Source organism: Leuciscus leuciscus, assembly GCF_965113295.1.
Source record: "Leuciscus leuciscus genome assembly, chromosome: 7".
Classification (NCBI taxonomy): Eukaryota; Metazoa; Chordata; class Actinopteri; order Cypriniformes; family Leuciscidae; genus Leuciscus; species Leuciscus leuciscus.
Genome location: NC_138731.1, coordinates 43,740,195 through 43,758,760, shown reverse-complemented (window position 1 = coordinate 43,758,760; position 18,566 = coordinate 43,740,195). Strand labels below are relative to the sequence as shown.

At 37.3% G+C, this 18,566-nt stretch overlaps 3 protein-coding genes across 4 annotated transcripts in view; 1 reads left to right on the top strand and 2 right to left on the bottom strand.

Moving 5' to 3' along the window:
• ubxn4 (UBX domain protein 4) overlaps positions 1 to 2,240 on the top strand; it is a 20,433-nt gene extending 18,193 nt beyond the window's left edge. For both annotated transcript variants that reach the window (XM_082174738.1, XM_082174737.1), the window contains exon 13: positions 1,322 to 2,240. In XM_082174738.1, the coding sequence (XP_082030864.1) occupies positions 1,322 to 1,460 (139 nt within the window). In that variant the 3' untranslated portion in view covers positions 1,461 to 2,240. The remainder of the gene's footprint in view (positions 1 to 1,321) is intronic.
• The window catches only part of LOC309502374 (uncharacterized protein), a 60,664-nt gene that overhangs the window by 39,819 nt on the left and 2,279 nt on the right, over positions 1 to 18,566 (bottom strand). The gene's annotated exons all lie outside the window — the stretch shown is intronic.
• The window catches only part of parp14rs3 (poly(ADP-ribose) polymerase family member 14-related sequence 3), a 36,803-nt gene continuing 22,035 nt past the window's right edge, over positions 3,799 to 18,566 (bottom strand). The window contains exons 16-26 of the mRNA XM_082174589.1: positions 17,403 to 17,579; positions 14,971 to 15,143; positions 12,966 to 13,080; positions 12,758 to 12,877; positions 12,234 to 12,296; positions 11,971 to 12,150; positions 11,707 to 11,886; positions 9,211 to 9,846; positions 8,471 to 8,625; positions 5,360 to 5,534; positions 3,799 to 4,323 (exon numbers count right to left, since the gene is read on the bottom strand). Of these exons, the coding sequence (XP_082030715.1) occupies positions 4,028 to 4,323; positions 5,360 to 5,534; positions 8,471 to 8,625; positions 9,211 to 9,846; positions 11,707 to 11,886; positions 11,971 to 12,150; positions 12,234 to 12,296; positions 12,758 to 12,877; positions 12,966 to 13,080; positions 14,971 to 15,143; positions 17,403 to 17,579 (2,270 nt within the window). The 3' untranslated portion in view covers positions 3,799 to 4,027. The remainder of the gene's footprint in view (positions 4,324 to 5,359; positions 5,535 to 8,470; positions 8,626 to 9,210; positions 9,847 to 11,706; positions 11,887 to 11,970; positions 12,151 to 12,233; positions 12,297 to 12,757; positions 12,878 to 12,965; positions 13,081 to 14,970; positions 15,144 to 17,402; positions 17,580 to 18,566) is intronic.

The following is an 18,566-nucleotide window of genomic DNA, read 5'->3' as shown; positions in this document are numbered from 1 at the left end:
ATAAAGGTAATCGATAATACAAAGTTCTTTTTTTTTCTTCTTCTTTTAGACAGGACTTTCATTATTTAAGTTTAAATGTTGTGTATTTAATATGTTTAAAGAAAATATATTTAATAAATATACAATATGATTACATAGGCATTTCTTTCTGTATGTATATATTAAATTATTTAACAAACATGTACACTCATTAATTCATAATTTCAAGTGTAGCTTAATGTTTGTTTTGTATTAGGCTATGTCTATGATCTTCGTTACTTGATTTATATTTGATAAACCTTTTTTTCATCAAATAATATAAAATAATTACTAATAGAAGTATTTTATTTAAATAAGTACTACAATTTTATATTGATATAATAACTTATTTGCCTGGCTAAAAGCGGCATCCACCTCCGACTTCCGGTTATTAGCGGCAGCTGACGTCAGCTACTTCCTGCTGCCAGTGGCCAGCTACTTCCTGCTGCCAGCTGCTGATTTTTCGCTGAACCCCCTCTCGAAAATAATCAACATTCAAACATTAAAACCTGTTCTAGTAAAACCCAAAAAACAAAACTTAGGAAAAGGGCGTAATACGTACCATGTGTTCAAGTCAACAAAATTATCACTTCCTGGGAAATTGATGCAAAATATCCAGCAATCCAGCTCTTTCTCCCTCTATCATAAATGCGTCTCAATAACCAAACTCAATAAGCGCTGTCATGTTCTCTAGCGTTCGGATGCTGGTGTTCGGGAACACACACTCATGTGAGACGCTTCTGGAGGGAATTAAAGCAAATCATTCTGATCACACTCTTTGACTCCGGATTATTCTAACCACCAAACCAACATTTGAGATGCTGCAATGTGATTGGTCCGTTGGTCCAGTTATCCAATCACAGCCTCTAGTGAGGAAATGTTTTTTTTTTTTTTTGCATCAATGGGTTTTATGTGTTAAAAGTGTTTGCATTGTAGTTTTATGCACGTCATCTGATCAGATACAAAAAATGATCTTCTTCAATTGAGTTCATGCTTTTTGTGCACATTTTTAGAATTTATGCGCATCTTGATGTTTCCATCCAATGTTTATTTATTTTTAATTTTTTATGCAATATCCTAAAATTTGCATAAAAATAGGTGTCTATTGTAGTGCTATGAAAGAGTCCGTGATGTCACTGGATCTCGCTGCATAACTAATCAACACTAGATCTATTTCTTCAGCATTTAAACCCTTTATGTCAAATGTTTTGCTTGTAAAAGTGAGAGAGTCGTCGAGGCTCTGTCTATATCGTGTGTGTCAGTGAGAGGAATTTCTACTCAGTTCTCCTCGTTCTGCTTCCAGAGATGCAGTTCGTAAGAGGGTTCTTGAGAAGAGGCCAGAGGACTTCAAGAAAGATGGGAAAATATACCGACTACGGACTCAAGAAGACAGCGAGGACGACAACAACACCTGGAACGGCAACTCCACGCAGCAGATGTAGTGATTCGGTCGCGAGCGGTTTGATTTGAGTGTGTTTCAGTCTTAACACGGTGGGTTTTATCATTTAGGGCTATGGTTTCCATTTCCCAGTCCCCTCCCGCTCCATCCCGCATGGGTTAATCAAATCAGGTTAGCGTACTTCGCTTCTGCGTGCCGACTACTTTAACCAGGACGACTCCAGGCTTGACGAACACACTGGTTCACGGATGATGTTCTGTTATTGCCAGGGTTGATTTAATACAGTATTTAATAAAGCTGTGAATTCCTGAGGGCTTTGTGGCGTTTTATACGGTGGTTTTGACCCCCCACAGCATCATAAAATGCCTCGGCAATAGAATGTCTTTCTACTAGTTCAGCACAGATGCTACTTGATCCTTTAACCATAGAATAAAAGATGTTTTTCAATGAAACACTTCGACTGAAGTCATTCTTCTCTTTTGGTTTTTTGTTTCGGTTTAATCCTCTACACTGTAAAACATTATACGATCAGTAAGTTATGTTTCTCATCAAAATAAGTCAACTTTTTTTTGTTATGCGAGATTCAACAAATTTTTTAAGTCAGTTTAATGTAATTTAAGTTGAAATAACTTAACTTTGTACTCAACTTTTTTTATTTTTATTTACAGTGTAGAACTATCTTAAGAAATTCATTAATGTGCTAAAAATGTAGGACAACTCAAATTGATTAATTACCTGACACAATATTTTGCAGTTACTATTATCTGTTGTACTCAGTGTGATTATGTTTTGTAATTCATATTAAAGGTAAACATAATTTTGAGTTTTCATTGCTTTCACGTCTTTCACTGTATCATCAGTTTCTGTGTTATGACGCTCATCTCACAGAGATCACAAAAATGTTTATTTTTGTTACAAATCACATACAGACTAAGTCAATGTTTCATACATTCAGAATTATTAAAACACTGTCGATTTAACCTTAGAGGGATTCAATATACCAAAAATAATGGCATAAAAAGTGATGATCACAGTGCTCCCGTTCTAACAACAAGTCTTAAAAACATCCAGACACGAGAACGTGTCGCGTGTGAACGGATAATGATATATTATATGACTATATTCAGCTTAACACTTTAAAATATTGTTCTGTTCGTTAAAAAGATAGAGCATGTATTAATCTAAAGGCTATTATTATAATTCTATCTGTAAATATTATTTAATGGACCTGAGCGAACATGAAGTAACAATGAACAGCTGTATTTCTATTAAGAAAGATTAATAAATGCTGTATTGCTCATTGCTAGTTCATGCATTGTAAAGTGGCACATTATTCACTTCTAAAGACACATTATGGTCTTTAAATTATCTTCATTTGGGAGCTTTATTCTGTAAATTGATGAATGCAATTATTAAATCACACTTTAGTTTAGGGTTCAATTCTCACTATGAACTAGTTGATTATTATCATGCATATTACTAGGATATTGGCTGTTTATTAGTACTTATAAAGCACATATTAATGTCTTATTCTGCATGATCATATTCTACATCCCTTAATCACCCAATACCTAAACTTAACAACTATCTTAATAACTATTAATAAGCAGTAATTAAGAGTTTATTGAGGCAAATAGAGATAATTGAACTCTAATCTAAAGTGTGACCAAATTATCTTATCATGTAATTAACTGGTAACAGTTTACAATAGGTTTCATAGTTAACATTAACTACATTTAATTAATCCCAATGTTAATCCTAACATTTACTAATACATTTCATTTTTAAGATCAAAAGTTGTATCTGTTGATATTTAATAAGCTAACATGAACTAACAACGAACAATAGGATTTATTAATCTTGAAAATCTTTCTGTAAATGTTGAGATTAAGATCAAAAGTTGTATTTGTTGACATCAGTTAATCCACTGTGAACTAACACGAACATTACCAGATTAATAAATGCTGTAATAAATATAATGCTCACTCATTGTTAGTTCATGCACTGCAAAAAAAATATTTTCTTGTCTTGTTTCCAGTCAAAATATCAAAAAATTCTTAAATTAAGAAGCATTTACTAGATAAGTAAAAGGACATAAGAAATTATATCTTGTTATCTGAAAAAAATCTAAATTAAAACAAGCAAAATGATCTGTCAATGTGATAAGAAAAATAATCTTGTTTAAAAAAGATCATTTTTCTTGTTTTCCATTTAAATTAAGATATTTTTTTGATCATTTTTGTTTCTTTTAATCAAAAACTCACTTTTGAAAACAAGATATTTCTTATGCAATTTTACTTATCTAGTAAATGCTTCTTGATTTAAGAATTTTTTAGATATTTGGACTGGAAACAAGACAAAAATACTATGTAAAAAAATAATATTTTTGCAGTGTCAACAAATATAACCATATTATAAGTTGTTACCAATTGATTTAATGATTTTTTTATAATTTTTTTGGTGATAAAAGTTGCATCTGAAAACATTTGTTCACGGGTTTATCATGGTCATATTGTGACAAGGTGCGTGTAAAGTCATCTATCCGTCTGAGTCTGTAACCACAGAGTCTGTAAACTTGATAGTGTGCTTGTCAGATAGAGATGAGCAAGACTATATAGATTTGAAGGTGATGAGGTACTCTGGATACGCTCCGGCGTCACAGAACACCACGAAGATGAAGGGCTTCTGTAGGCTGTCCACAGCGCAGTCGTGCAGGCCGGCCCCCGGGTCCCCGGGCCTGATGGGATCCGGCTCCTTCATTCCTTGCCGGCTCTTACACAGGGAGCCCGTCACCACTCGCGCTTGGTAGATGTACTTCAGCCCTTTGTAATCGGTGGTGGAGTACTGATCCTGACAGGAGTACCAGGACTCTCGAGCGAAGTACGTGCCGTCACCGTGAACGACAGCTTGAAACAGAACACGTGTCAGAGGTCAGTATCGTGGAGAAACTGGGAGTTATGTATGGACGCTCGTTTTCAACACCAAATAATAAAGGTAATTGTGACTTTTAAATGTCAGAATTGTCAAGAAATGTATTTCTTACTCAGTATTTTTGTCTTGTTTTTCAGTTCTCATAATAATGACTATCTCATAATAATGACTAAGTATCTCATAATAATCAAAAATGTTCTCGTAATAATGACTATCTCATAATAATGACTAAGTATCTCATAATAATCAGATATGTACTCATAATAATGACTATCTCATAATAATGACTATCTCATAATAATGACTATCTCATAATAATGACTAAGTATCTCATAATAATCAAAAATGTTCTCGTAATAATGACTATCTCATAATAATGACTATCTCATAATAATGACTAAGTATATCATAATAATCAAAAATGTTCTCGTAATAATGACTATCTCATAATAATGACTAAGTATCTCATAATAATCAGATATGTACTCATAATAATGACTATCTCATAATAATGACTATCTCATAATAATGACTAAGTATCTCATAATAATCAGATATGTACTCATAATAATGACTATCTCATAATAATGACTAAGTATCTCATAATAATGAGAAACCTTGTAATAATGACTTAACATCGCAAAATAATGAGAAACTTTCTCGTAAAAATGGCTTAACATCTCAAAATAATGAGAAACTTTCTCGTAATAATGGCTTAACATCTCAAAATAATGAGAAACTTTCTCGTAATAATGACTTAACATCTCAAAATAATGAGAAACTTTCTCGTAATAATGACTTAACATCTCGTAATAATGAGAAAATATCTGACTCCTGATTCTTCAATAAAGACAGCTGTGTAAATAATTTCAAAAGGTATATTATGTTCTTGCTCCCTGGCATATAATGTAACATACTGTCATTCCTTATGTCTTTATATTCTCTAATAAAAGAAAAAGAAAATCAGGCAGTTATGGGTCAGCTGTGCGAACGGAGACCTGAGACACACACCGTTTCTCCCGCAGAAGCTCCGGTTGAAGCCGTTCTTGTTGATCTTTTGGCAGATATCTTTGGTAGTGCCGTGATAAAGCAGTCGCTCGTTCGTCTGTTTGGGATATTTCTTGTCCACGGCATGTTTCAGCACACAGTATCTCTGCCACTGCGACTGACTCTGAATCCTGTCAATCTGAGAAACCAGACGTTAATAAACACAGGCCTGTCAATGTGAAATTAAGAGTCACACACTTCAAAAGATGATGTTCTTCCTCAGTGTTTCTGTCTTTTTTTCCAGCACACATATCTAAACATTCTTAAATCAAGATGTATTTACTGGAGAAGATCGAACGATAATCTGTTTTACTGATATTTAAAGCTGCAGTGCGTAGTTTTTCCTCTTTGTCGCCATCTCTGTTTGAAATCTGCAACTGCAGTTATTCGTGGAATTATCAACTTTACATGGGTTGTACATTGGCATTACCCTGGAAATCCAGAGTTCTCGCGAGAGCACAAGGCAAATTTGCTCAGCGAGTTACTCTGGCGTCGAGTAATGATGCTCTTTAAATATGCCCTTGTATCCGAGCTGCACCAATCACATCGGGTTATCTGATATAGGCGGGCCAGAGGCGAGATGACGACAGCGCTGTGACGTCGAAGTCATTAGTAAACATTGTAAGATGGCTATGGATGAACACCAGTTGTTTGAAACGGCTTTGGCCGCTACAATGAACGAGTTAGACTTGGCTTTTTATCTAGAAGAGGAACAGAAGACGCCGCTAGAATCCTTCCTTTGCAAGAAGGGTGTTTTTGCTGTTTTGCCGACCGGATACGGTAAGAGTCTAATCTACCAGTTAGCTCCGCTGGTAGCTAAGCACATGGGGCTTGTTGTGATTGGTCGTAGTGTTATCCAATTGCGTGCAGTGAGATTTTCAAATGCATGCTTGGTGCCGCCCCTCGAGCTGGCCGATTTTCATTAGTCGATGCCAGACCATTAATCTTTCAGATTTAGGTCTGGATTTCCAGGCTACCGCGGATGAATCAATGTTTTGAGGAGAATGTACGGCTGTCAGTCGCCGCCGGTGTGGATCCTGGCATTCAGAATCTTTCTGGAAGTATGACCAACATACAAATTTTCACCCGAAAATATTATCTGAACAAGTAACATCCACTTTTGTTCTGACCAACTAAGGGGAAAAAAGCATTGCAGTAAATCGCGCTGATTAAATCTAACGATCGCTTCATATCACGTCAAACCGTACAAATTATACTTTGTTCTTAAATTGTTAATGTTAACAACATCAGCATTGCGTGACTACATTTAATGCCCTCCCGATATGTATCCTTGTTTTCCCATAGGCCGGTTGCAGTCTCTTTTTTTTCTGTAGCCGCTCCGAAGTCTTTTGCATTTTACGACGGGTGAATCTCCTGGTGATTGTCGTTTGAACCTTTCTGGATCCGCCATCAAATTGATACGTTTAATTATATGAAGTGCTGTGAGAAAAGGCTATAAATCTCCACCTCCAGCATCCTCACACTCATAGCCTACTAGCCGAGACTCTTCTTTATGTGGACAGATGTGACGTAATGACACAAAGACATGCTCGAATTTCCCACGGAAATCTATGGAAGCTTGTGTCCGCCAGAGAATAAAACATTTTAAAAGATAATTGCGACTTTTTATCTCACAATTGCGAGTTTACATAAAGATGCGAGATAAATTGCGTGTTATAAAGTCAGAATTCTGACTTTTTTTCTCGAAATTGCAACTTTATATCACACAATTCTGACTTTGACACATAATTGCGACTTTATCTCGCAATTCTGACATCTTTTCTCAGAATTGTGAGATAAAGTCCAATTCTAAGGGAAAAAAAGACAGACTTTTTTTTTTTTTTTTTTTAACCTCAGAATAGTTTATATCTCGCAATTCTGACTTTATAACACGCAATTGCGACTTTATATCATGCAATTCTGACTTTATATCTCCCAATTGCGTATTATAAAGTCAGAATTGCGAGATATAAACATGCAATTCTGCGAATTTCCGAATTTCAAGTATATTTCTCGCAATTGCGAGTTTATATCTCATAATTCTGACTTTATATTACGCAATTCTGACTTTATAACCTGCAATTGCGACTTTATATCACGTAATTCTGAGATGTAAACTCGCAATTGTGTAAAAAAAAAAAAAAAAAAAAGTCAGAATTGTGAGATTAAAAAGTCGCAATTACCTTTTTTATTTTTCACTCTGTGGCGGAAACAAGCTTCCATAGAAATCCACCAGTACCACTGGAGTTAAAAGCATCATTACAAGCTTACCGTTTAGAATCGAGCTACGGCAAGCAGAGAGTGTTGAACACTGGCTGGTGATAGCCTGGCTAACGTCAGACCAAGTCTCATTGAGACGTGGTCTGGGAACCATATGTTCATTGTCTCGTATTTGAGGCGTGGTTTACGAATGCCCAGAGCCGTTCATTGGCCGCTACGAATGTCTATCAAATGCGCCTGTACGTACCTCATAGCCAATCGTTTCAATTATACCAGATGACGTATGTAGAGCGACAGAAATCCGACGTGGAAGAAGACGAAATAAACTTGCGTTCTAAACTACTTAGAACACTATCTAAGGCTGCATCGAAAGGTAACTTCGCGTCTGATGCCATGTTAGATCCATAGATATAAACAAACTGCTTCGGTGTGTCGCATAGACGTCGTCATCGTCTTGCTGCTCCCTCCCCGTTCTGTGATTGGTTCCCTTTTTCAGGGGAAAATCTGGTCCATGGAGTCCAGGCTGCCTAGCAGCGTGAATAAAATCGCGCTGCGCTCAAGGCAGCATGGGGAAACCCAGGCTAGGCTGGTGATGTACTTGCTCAAATTTATTTTGGATCATTTTTAACCCCAAAAAGTGTTGGAAAAAAACGAATCTAGCGAATCATGAATCTAATGACCCCATTGGCAAATATTTTTCCTGTTAAAAAGCAAAAACGAATAATTTTGAGCAATGTTTCAGAAAACAGGACTTAATATCTTCAATCATTTTTCTTCCCAGGCAAATGTATCTTGATTTAAGAAAGTTTACATGCTTTTTATTGGAAAATAAGACTTTTTCAATCGTCATTTTACCTGTTGAACCTGTACAGGTGAGACATCAGGGTGTAAACTGGAGCCCAGAAACGCTGTTTTTATCTTCTTGTACTCTGCTGAATCTGATTGTAAGGTGATTATTTCTAAATCCTGTCCATCCATTTTGGTCCATGTTGGAGGAGGATGAATGATCGCTGCGAAACAAACAAGTGAAGTTAAAAGAACAGTTTCTGCCATCATAAATTCACGACATATGATACAACTGGAAATCAAACTGCACTGCAAACAAAGTTATTCCTCAGTATTTCTGTCTTGTTTTCTATTACAAATATCTAAATTTTCTTAAATCAAGATACATTTACTGTAGAAGCAAAATGACTGAAGATATTAAGTTTTGTTGACTGAAAAATTATCAAAATGCTTAAAACTGGCCAAATATCTGCCAGTGGGGCCAGAAAAATAATCTTGTGACACTGAAGACTGGAGTAATGATGCTGAAAATTCAGCTTTGCATCACAGAAATAAATGATAATTTAAAGTATAATAAATTGAAAACCAATTATTTTAAATTGTAATAATATATCACAATATTACTTTTTTTTCTGTATTTTTGATCAAATAAATGCAGGCTTGATGAGCAGAAGAAACTTCTTTCAAAAACATTAAAAATAGTAATGTGTCCAAACTTTTGGCCTGTACTGTGTATATATATATTTGCAGTGATATAGAGACCAATGCTTCTGATTCTCGTGAAAACCCTTTGGATTTGCAACTCGTACCCGTTTCCGAGTCTCCCAGCAGAGTCCTCTTGATCCTGCAGGACTCCTGCTTGCTGTTAGTGAGCTTCATATCGCTGAAGTCCACCGTGTAGCTCTCTCCGTTCTCCTGGTACTGAAAGCTCTTTAGCTTACGGTGGAACGCGAGCTCGATGTCGTAGCTAACGGCGTTATCCAGCGGCTCCCATCGCTCTCCTCTGCCCCGTTCCCAACACAGCATCTCCCGCAGACGCTTCACCTCACCCGCCCGCGTCTCTCGGTCTCGAGCCGCTTGGATGAAGCTGTTTATCTTCAGCACGGCATCCAAAACGTCATCTTTCTTCCCTGATACGGTGAGCTTATCCAGACCGGTCACCAGAACGCTGACCTGATTGGCTCGGCTGAGGCTCACGATGTTCTTCTTGTCGGTTTCTGGAAGATCAGCGATGTGTCTCGACTGGACGTCTTTACTCACGCACTCATCAGAGATCAGCTCGTCTAGGATTCTCTTGACCTCGGCAAGGTTTGCATGGGACGTCCCGTAGACGTCAACGGACATAACGGGGAACGAGACCGAGGCCGTTTCTGTGGCTAGACAAAGGGTTGGTAGTTGAGTTCGGGTTGGTAGTTGAGTTCGGCTCACTGGTGTCTGCTGACGGGCTGTTGAGAACACACAAGTAACCAGGTTAGTTCACACACTGCAAAAAATGCTTTTCTTAGTATTTTTGTCTTGTTTCCAGTCCAAATATCAAAAAAATCTTAAATCAAGATGCAAGATTATTTTTCTTACTTTTTCTTACTTTGCTTGTTTTAAGTAAAAACTCACTTCATTTTGATTTATTTCCCCAGAAAACAAGACATAATATCTTATGGTTGTCAAAAATGATTTTCTTTCTTAGTTATTTGTACCTGAAAACAACACAAAAATACTAAATATTCTTAAATCAAGATAGCAAGAAGCAAAATGACTTAAGATATCAAGTATTATTTTCTGTTTTTGCTGGAAACAAGAACAAATGGAGTGAGAAAAAATATCTCAATTTAAAGGGAAAACAAGATTATTTTTCTGACCCCCTTGGCAGATATTTGTTCTTTGCTAATTTGGATCGTCTTAATTTGCTTAAAACAAGGAAAAATATCTGCCAATGGGGTCTGAGAAATAAACTTATTTTCCCTTTAAATTAAGGTTATTGTTCTGACCCCACTGGCAAAAAATTTTTTTTTCTTGTTTTGAGAATAAAGTCACTTTTTTTAATCAATTTCTTTCACAAAACAAGACTTATCTTAAGTCATTTTGCTTCTCCAGTAAATGTATCTGGATTTAAGCATGTTTAGATATTTGTACTGGAAAACAAGACAGAAACACTAAATAATATTTATTTACTTTTGCAGAAGATAAAAGCACAGTGCAGGTTTTTTTCATTTCTTTGATTTTTTTTGATCGAACATCTGTGCGATATTGACAAATAATGATAGCTCAATATTTTCTGGGATCTTCTCAAAAACGACAATTAAACAATATTAAGTGTGTTATTGCGCTGGTATCGTAAGGATTGCTGTGGACAGCCGACTCCTGAAGTTTTTGATATTCTTCATATTCTGTTTGTTGGTCAGTTCACAATACGTTTTTCCAATAAGTTTAAATTGATTTTTACCTTTTAAGGGCAGTTTACCTTTATGAAGGTAACCTAATTAAATGTATGCATAATCTTTTGTGTCAAATTCTTACATTTAATCAGTAAAATCAATTAGAATAATAAGACACAATAGGGCTGTAACCAATCAAACTGAATCAATATCCACAGAATTGTTCTTTGCAATGCAGAGGAAACACAGAAGTTGTGTTTAGATGCATTTACACACTGTTTAATGCAGCTCAGAGGGACATGAATGCATTTAACCTGCGGTTACAAATGCATAAATAATGTTTTGATGTTTTAAAACATAAAATGTTGAATATTGATATTTAAAATGATTTTTAAACAGAAAAGATACTTAAAATGTGAAATTATAAGTGGCAGTAAGTCACTGTTAAAAAGTGAGTCATTGAGATTCAGCCGATTCATTTAAACGTCTGATTCATTAAGTAAAGTCTTAATGAGTGAGTCATTGAATCATTCATTCAACCGATTCGTTCATTCACCGCGATGTGTTGCTCAGAAATATTTTCGTTGGTGAAATAGAGCAAAAATAGGCAATATTGTATTTAAAATGCAAATCACTTAATATTAAGTTCTTGTTTGTTGAATAAAATCTAAATCACATTTGTAATCATGCTGATATTTGGAGAAAAAAACTTTACTCTTCGTGTGATATTGATTAACTATATTCAACTATATAAATATAAAAGACATACAGAGGCATTTTTGCCCCTTATGTTGAATATTGGAGGCATTATAAACGCATTTCGACAGATTAAATCACAGTAAGGTCGACCGTATATCGTTAAAACAACAATCACCATATTATTATAGACAAAACACATCGCAAACCTCATTTGTTTCATGCACTGAAACGTACCTGAAGCGTTCCGAGAAATCTTCTTGCACTTTTTGACGGCTTCCTGAAAGTCGGGCAGGAGTTTGGCTTGGAAGATCACGATGTGGACGACCTTCAGATGTTTCGGCGAGTCCTTTACGAACTTCATCAGAGCTTCAGTCATTGCATTGGCTACTCCTGCTGCCACCAGGTTTCCAGCTCCTAAAGGACATTCAACATTGTGTTTTCATCCAGACCTCTTGGTTTTGACTTTGCTCATCTGTATTTCCAAATGCATGAACTTACCCGTTCCAAGAGCTGGGAATGAAACCGACTGAATGTGATTTTCTTCACACATCGTCAGGACTTTATACATGGAGCTGCTGATGCCTTTCTCACTCGTCTGCCCAACCATTTGAACGATGTGTTTGATATTTGAAAGATTTCCCGCTTTGGTCAAGACCACACCGTCGGCAGGCTGAGGCACTTCATAAGGAGAGAAAGAATGAGCGATTATTCTTGTAAAGGTTATAATGGGCCAGAAATGCATACATTTGTGAAGGCTGTACCTTTTGTTTTGCACTCGTCCACCACTGTTGGTCCTGATGCTTTGAGAATGGCTCCTGATACACCTGTGCGTGTATAAAGACATACAATGGTCAGCAAGCATTATTTGTATACAATTCAGATTGTTTCAAAGCAGTTTCACAGGAAAATAACAGAATCAATAATGCAAACTTCTTCAAATATGAGACCAATGCAAATTCTGCAGCTCTAAAAAAGACAATAGTGGCATTATTCAGTTCAATGTTGATTCAGTTCAATGTTGATTCAGTTCAGTTCAATGTTGATTCAGGTCAATGTTGATTCAGTTCAATGTTGATTCAGTTCAGTTCAATGTTGATTCAGTTCAGTTCAATGTTGATTCAGTTAAATGTTGATTCAGTTCAGTTCAATGTTGATTCAGTTCAGTTCAATATTGTTTCAGTTCAGTTCAATATTGATTCAGTTGATTCAGTTCAATGTTGATTCAGTTCAGTTCAATGTTGATTCAGTTCAGTTCAATAATCATGTTAATTAAAAACAAACTCACCCGAGGTCAGATTAAGGCTCGTGTTCGTGCTGTTAACAATAGCCTCAACCTTCTCTTTGGTGATGTCACCAGAAAACACCTTGACTTTAACTGGGCCAATTATAATCTCCATTGGGTTTCCTGGTGAAGTGTAAATATTTTTTAAGCAAATATGAAACATCTATAGCAACACATTTACAAAAGGTTAAGTCATCAAAAGCCGCATTACCGCTGGCATCAGCTTCTTGGTCAGACGACGAGCTTTCTTCCGCTGAGCTATAATCGTCCCACTCATCATCACCATCTTCACCATCATCATCTTCATCATCATCATCCTCACTTTCCTAGTTATGGGTTGATGTTAATTAAATGTGCACAAAAGCATTTACACTAAACTGCAAAAATAATGTTGTTATTGTTTTTCCAGTACAAACATTTTTAAAGGTACACTGTGTAGCTTTTTAAGTATTTTTATTAGCTAAAATCAATGTCTTTATTTATAAATATGTCCTCATTGGTGTAAAATGACCTCTGCCAATGATCTGACTTATCCTCGTAAGCGAAGAATTTCTTATATTTATTTACATTGGACGGGTAAGTTTGAATTTAAGTAAGGAGCCATTTTGCGGGTAAGCAACACATTTAATGTAAAAGGAAACGTGAACGGCGAATTCAAAAAACGAGGGTAAATATCGGGATAGCTTTTCCCAGGTGGAAAGAGCTAATGAAGGAGAAAGACTTTGAAGTCGCCTGCTTTCTTCTCGACGGGTAAGATAATGTTACGGTCTGAATTACAAGCTTTTTTTCATTGCTTGGTTGTGTAATTCATTATATAGGCAGCATAACAGTAGAAGAACATGTAGGGCCCTATCTTGCACCCAACGCAATTGACTTTGCACACCGACGCATGTATCATTCCTATTTTGCACCCGAAGCACAGCAGACTTTTCCCTCCACAGACGCACGTCAGTAAATTAGGGAATGAACTTGCGCTCCCGGGGGCGGTTCAGCGAAAAGAGGAGGCGTGTTCCGGCGCAAACGTTCCCTGGTGCTATTTTGCAGGTTTAGAAAACAATTCCGCCACTGACCAGGAAAAACCTAGTCTAAAGTCAGTGGCGCGTTGCGCATGTTATTCATATGCTATTTTAAGGGCGCATGCTTGGCCATAATGTAGCGTGTGCACAACACGCATGCACTTTGCTTCTCTCATCTACACAGACGCAGTAGTTTTCATTTTTGCAAACCATACATAATTACAAGGAAAAATATTACCACATGAGGGAAAGCATTGTGGTGTCCATGAAGATGTGAAAAAATAGGCATAAATCTAGCTTACACATTTACCCAAATTATTATATGCCTGTTAACCGAAGCTAATTTGGGTGGGTTTCTCCATCCCCATACAATGTCACTTCTCTGTGTTTTACGGCCCTGACGAGAACGTCGGTCTCCTCGGCTGTGAACCGCGCCTGGCGCGTGTCTGGCAAATCCGCCGTTATAATAGCAAGCCGCCATGGAACAAGCGCGCCTGCTCTTAATGGGAATGTGAGACGACGCTCTGATTGGTTTATTTCACGTTATGCCCAAACCACACCTATGAGTGATGAAGCTACTTCAGACTAACACATTCTAGATTTGCGTCGGGCGCAAGAGTCATTTATCCCGCCGGTATAATAGCAACAGCGCCCGAGATCCGCCCACAAAGTTACTTGCGTTTCACGCTTGATACTTGCGTTTCAGATCGTTAAAATAGATATAAAATAGTATAGGTAAACTCGACAAAGTGCTATTGGAAGACATGTTGTCATAGCTTACTTGGTACATAACGGCTACCGTAGTTGTAACACGCATTTGAAACAGCAAGGCGCTAGAGAGCACTATTCGTTTGAATGCAAAATACAATTTCACCGCTACACAGTATACCTTTAAATCAAGATATATTTACTGGAGTCTTGTTTTATGTGAGTTTTTGCTTAAAATGCAGAAAAATAATCTTGTTTTCCCTTTAAATTAATTTTATTTTTCTGACTCCATTGGCAGATATTTTTTCTTGTTTAAAGCAAAAACTCACTTGATTTTGATAAGACTCAGAAAATAAGACTCAGTAAATGTATCTTGATTTAAGAATGTTTAGATATTTGTACTGGAAAACAAGACAAAACATTTTGCAGTGAACGATCCCTCCTTTTTTCAATCATCTTGGTTATGGTTATGGTTATGGTTGGCATCACTACCTGTGCATTTGCAGCCCATGTTTTGAGACCTTTCTGAAACTCTTGTAGGACGCTGTCCTGGTTAATCACGATGTAGATGAGCTTGATCACAGTTGAGACGTTTGGAGTCAGATGATCTTCAAAGGCCTCCAGCATGGCAGCGATGGCATCCACAGCCTGAACTCCTCCACCGCCTTTATGAATGAATGAATGAACAGAATCAGATTAACATACCTTTAATAACAGAATGAGACGTCATTCACATGCTGCAGTTAAACCTGTTTAAAAGTGCCTTAGATCGTGCAGCTTTGTTTGATGCGTTGACGTAATTTCCACTGAAACAGGAAGCTAAGGCGGGTCATATTGAATGGCTCCTCCACCTTTTCAAATAGCCAATAGCGTTTAGTTTACCTCACAGACTGCGAGTCGTACTTGACGGCACCATGGAAGCGAATCCGAGCACTGATGATACGTTGGATTCAATAACAGAAGTGTGAATAAATTCTAGCCATTTGATTCTTCATCAACGTGTACAGCTGGAAAACGTAATAAAACTTGAGCAACCGAACAACACACATCTCCAACATATATTGCTCCGTGACGTGTCAACGGTCGCATTGGCCAGGTGGTGTTTATAGCATAGGGGGCGGAGCTTTAGATTCTAGAGAGCATTTGATTGGACAGAAGATGTGATGAGAAGTGGTGATGTCATAAAAACACCTGATCCATTTTAGCGGAAGTGAGAGACTGTAAGTTTTGAATGCTTATATCTCCTAAATGTGAATTTTGTCATTGTTTTGGAGCACCCCAGCTTATTCATAACCTTAAAGGTGCTGTATGTATCTTTTTCTCTCTACTAAAGCATACAAATACCATAATATGTTTGCAGATATTGAGGAAACATGCTGAGTTCACATACTCGTTTCTCTGGGAAACACTTCTACAGCCAGTTGTTTTACTTTGAAATGTGCGTTTCCAGGCTGGGATGTCTGTTTTTGTCTTTAACACTGTGTCCAAACCAGACGCGATGCGATAAAATTCCAGCGACAAATAATGTGTCTGTCCACACTAGACGCGACGCGACTGCGAGATGCGTCAAAATCAATCAAAACCCACAGCCAATCAGAACAGCGTGTGGGCGGAGTCTCGCGGCGAGTGCACGGCACCAGAGAGTAATCTTGACGGCACTCGCAAGAAAATGGATGAGTAGCTACATAATCAAATTCACAAATATTACACCATTTAAACATTATTAAAATACAGAGGCTACTGAGAAACTAAAACAATCTTTGTCAAAGAATACACTTGTTTGTTCACAGTTTGAACGTTCTTGTTTCCATTATTAAAAATACATAGGCTACTGAGTTACTAAAACAATCTTTGTCATATAGACAAATTTTAATTTCAAGATCTGAGGTGAATTATCCACTGTTGCTTTTACAGCTACTAAATGATATTCAAAGTCACATTACACGCTTTTAACATTAAATAAAGCACATAAACAGCACCTGAGATTATCATTGCCACACTTTGTGTTTGTTGTTCCAGCGCGACGTCGCAGAAAAATAGAAACCGTTTCTAAAATAGAATCGTCGCGTGTCGCCGTCGCGGCTGGATAGGACAAACACTCTGATTAACATGGAAAATAACCTTTTATCGTGCGTCGCGGCGTAGCGTATAGTTAGGACACAGTGTAATACTGCAAGTTGCCAATTTTCATTGTCAATTGCGCTCGTTCCCCTTGCGTGTCCTCAAACTGGCAACCTGTGTCGAGTCTGAGGAGGAGGGGCGGGAGAAACAACGATCTCCGATTTTTGAATTTGGATTGCAGTACCTATTTCGACCACAAGCTGTCATTCTTACAGACTGCTCCTTTAAAGGGGTCATCGGATGCCCGTTTTCCACAAGTTAGTATGATTCTTTAGGTCTTCGTGTAAAGTTTGTAACATACTTTGGTTAAAATTCCTCAATGGTTGTGTAAAACAACACCCTTTTACCTCCTCAAAAACAGCTCTGTTCACAGCGACCCGTTTCGGTGCATGTCTCTTTAAATAATAACCATGCTCACCGTGAGGCGTGTCGACACAAGACACACAAAGTGCTGACTTGGCGGACAGTATTCAAATAGCTGAGGGAGGAAATATGCTAATACGGGAAATATCCTAATACGGGACAGTCCGTCAGCGGTCGTGGGCGGAGCATGAGCATTATGACATCATATTGCTCAGAAAATCTAAACGGCTTGATCATTGAGAGTGTTTAGGCTTTTTGAGGATTAAAAAAATAATAATTAGTGAATGGATTTTTTTCATTGTGTGGAAAGACACGTTTAAATGTAAAATATAAAAGTTAATTTTGCATCCGATGACCCCTTTAAGGACATCATATTCATACTAAGAGCTAAAAAACTTAAATTTAGATTTCAGTGGGCCTTTAACAGCCGACGCTCGTACCGGTGCCGACGGCAGGGAAGGAGACGGTGGTGATCTGCTTCTCCTCGCAGCGCTCCAGGACCTTCTTCACGCGGGATCTGACCTCTGCCGCCGTGTGCGGGCCCACCATGTGAATGATGACATCACACTGCAGGTTCCCACCGCTGGTCACGGCTGCGACGTCGTTCTGCAACGGACCTTCACAGAAGAAACCAGAACGTCAGATGCTTGTTTAAAGGTGTATTGTGTAATATTTAGGAGGATCTGTTGACAGAAATGCAATATCATACACATAACTATGTCTTCAGTGGTGTATAAAGACCTTACTTAATGAACCGTTATGTTTTTATTACCTTAGAATGAGCCATTTCTATCTACACACACCGCGGGTCCGTTTACATCGACGTGTTTCTACTAGCGCTGGGCAAAAAAAAAGATTTCTCGATTTTAATCGATTCTCATTTTTACAAACTGATATCGATTCTTAAATCCCAAGAATCGATTAGTCATCCTGTTTTCAGTTGATGAATGACTGGAACATTGTAGCGCATCCCATCCAATACATCGCAATAATCTTTGTGCTTTGTTACAATTCATATGAAACAAAGTCTCAGATTTCAAATTACGTCCATTTTCTTACGAAATTCAAAAACATAAATACCGGTTTGTCGCTGTGGTGTGAGATCGCTCTGGCTCAGCTCTAGAAAAGCACATGATCTTCTCTTCCACCTTAATAATACCAGTTACAGCGCGAAATAAACATGAATGAGCATCTGAAAGTGTGTTCAATACAACTTATCGAAATCCGTATCATGTGACATGGAATCGCTCAATCAGTGTTTCAACCGTGGAAAGATGTCATTAAAACGGCTTGTAAACAATGTCATGTAACGTCACATTTACCTCAGAAAAACCATATCCAGTGACCATAAACTCATCAGTCAGCGAGACAAATTAACTCTAAAGGAGCATTTTGCTAAATATATACACCATATTACATATTCATTATAGTTTTTAATGTTCTTAAATTTTTAATGCATGTTTGAATAAATCTGGCAGGTTTTTATGACAGCCACCATTTAAATGTTTATATTTCATAACTTAATTATTATAAAAATAAATAAAAGAGTAATTTAAGTGTTTGTACAAATCAGTTCATTTTTACCTTCAATATTATAGTAGGCT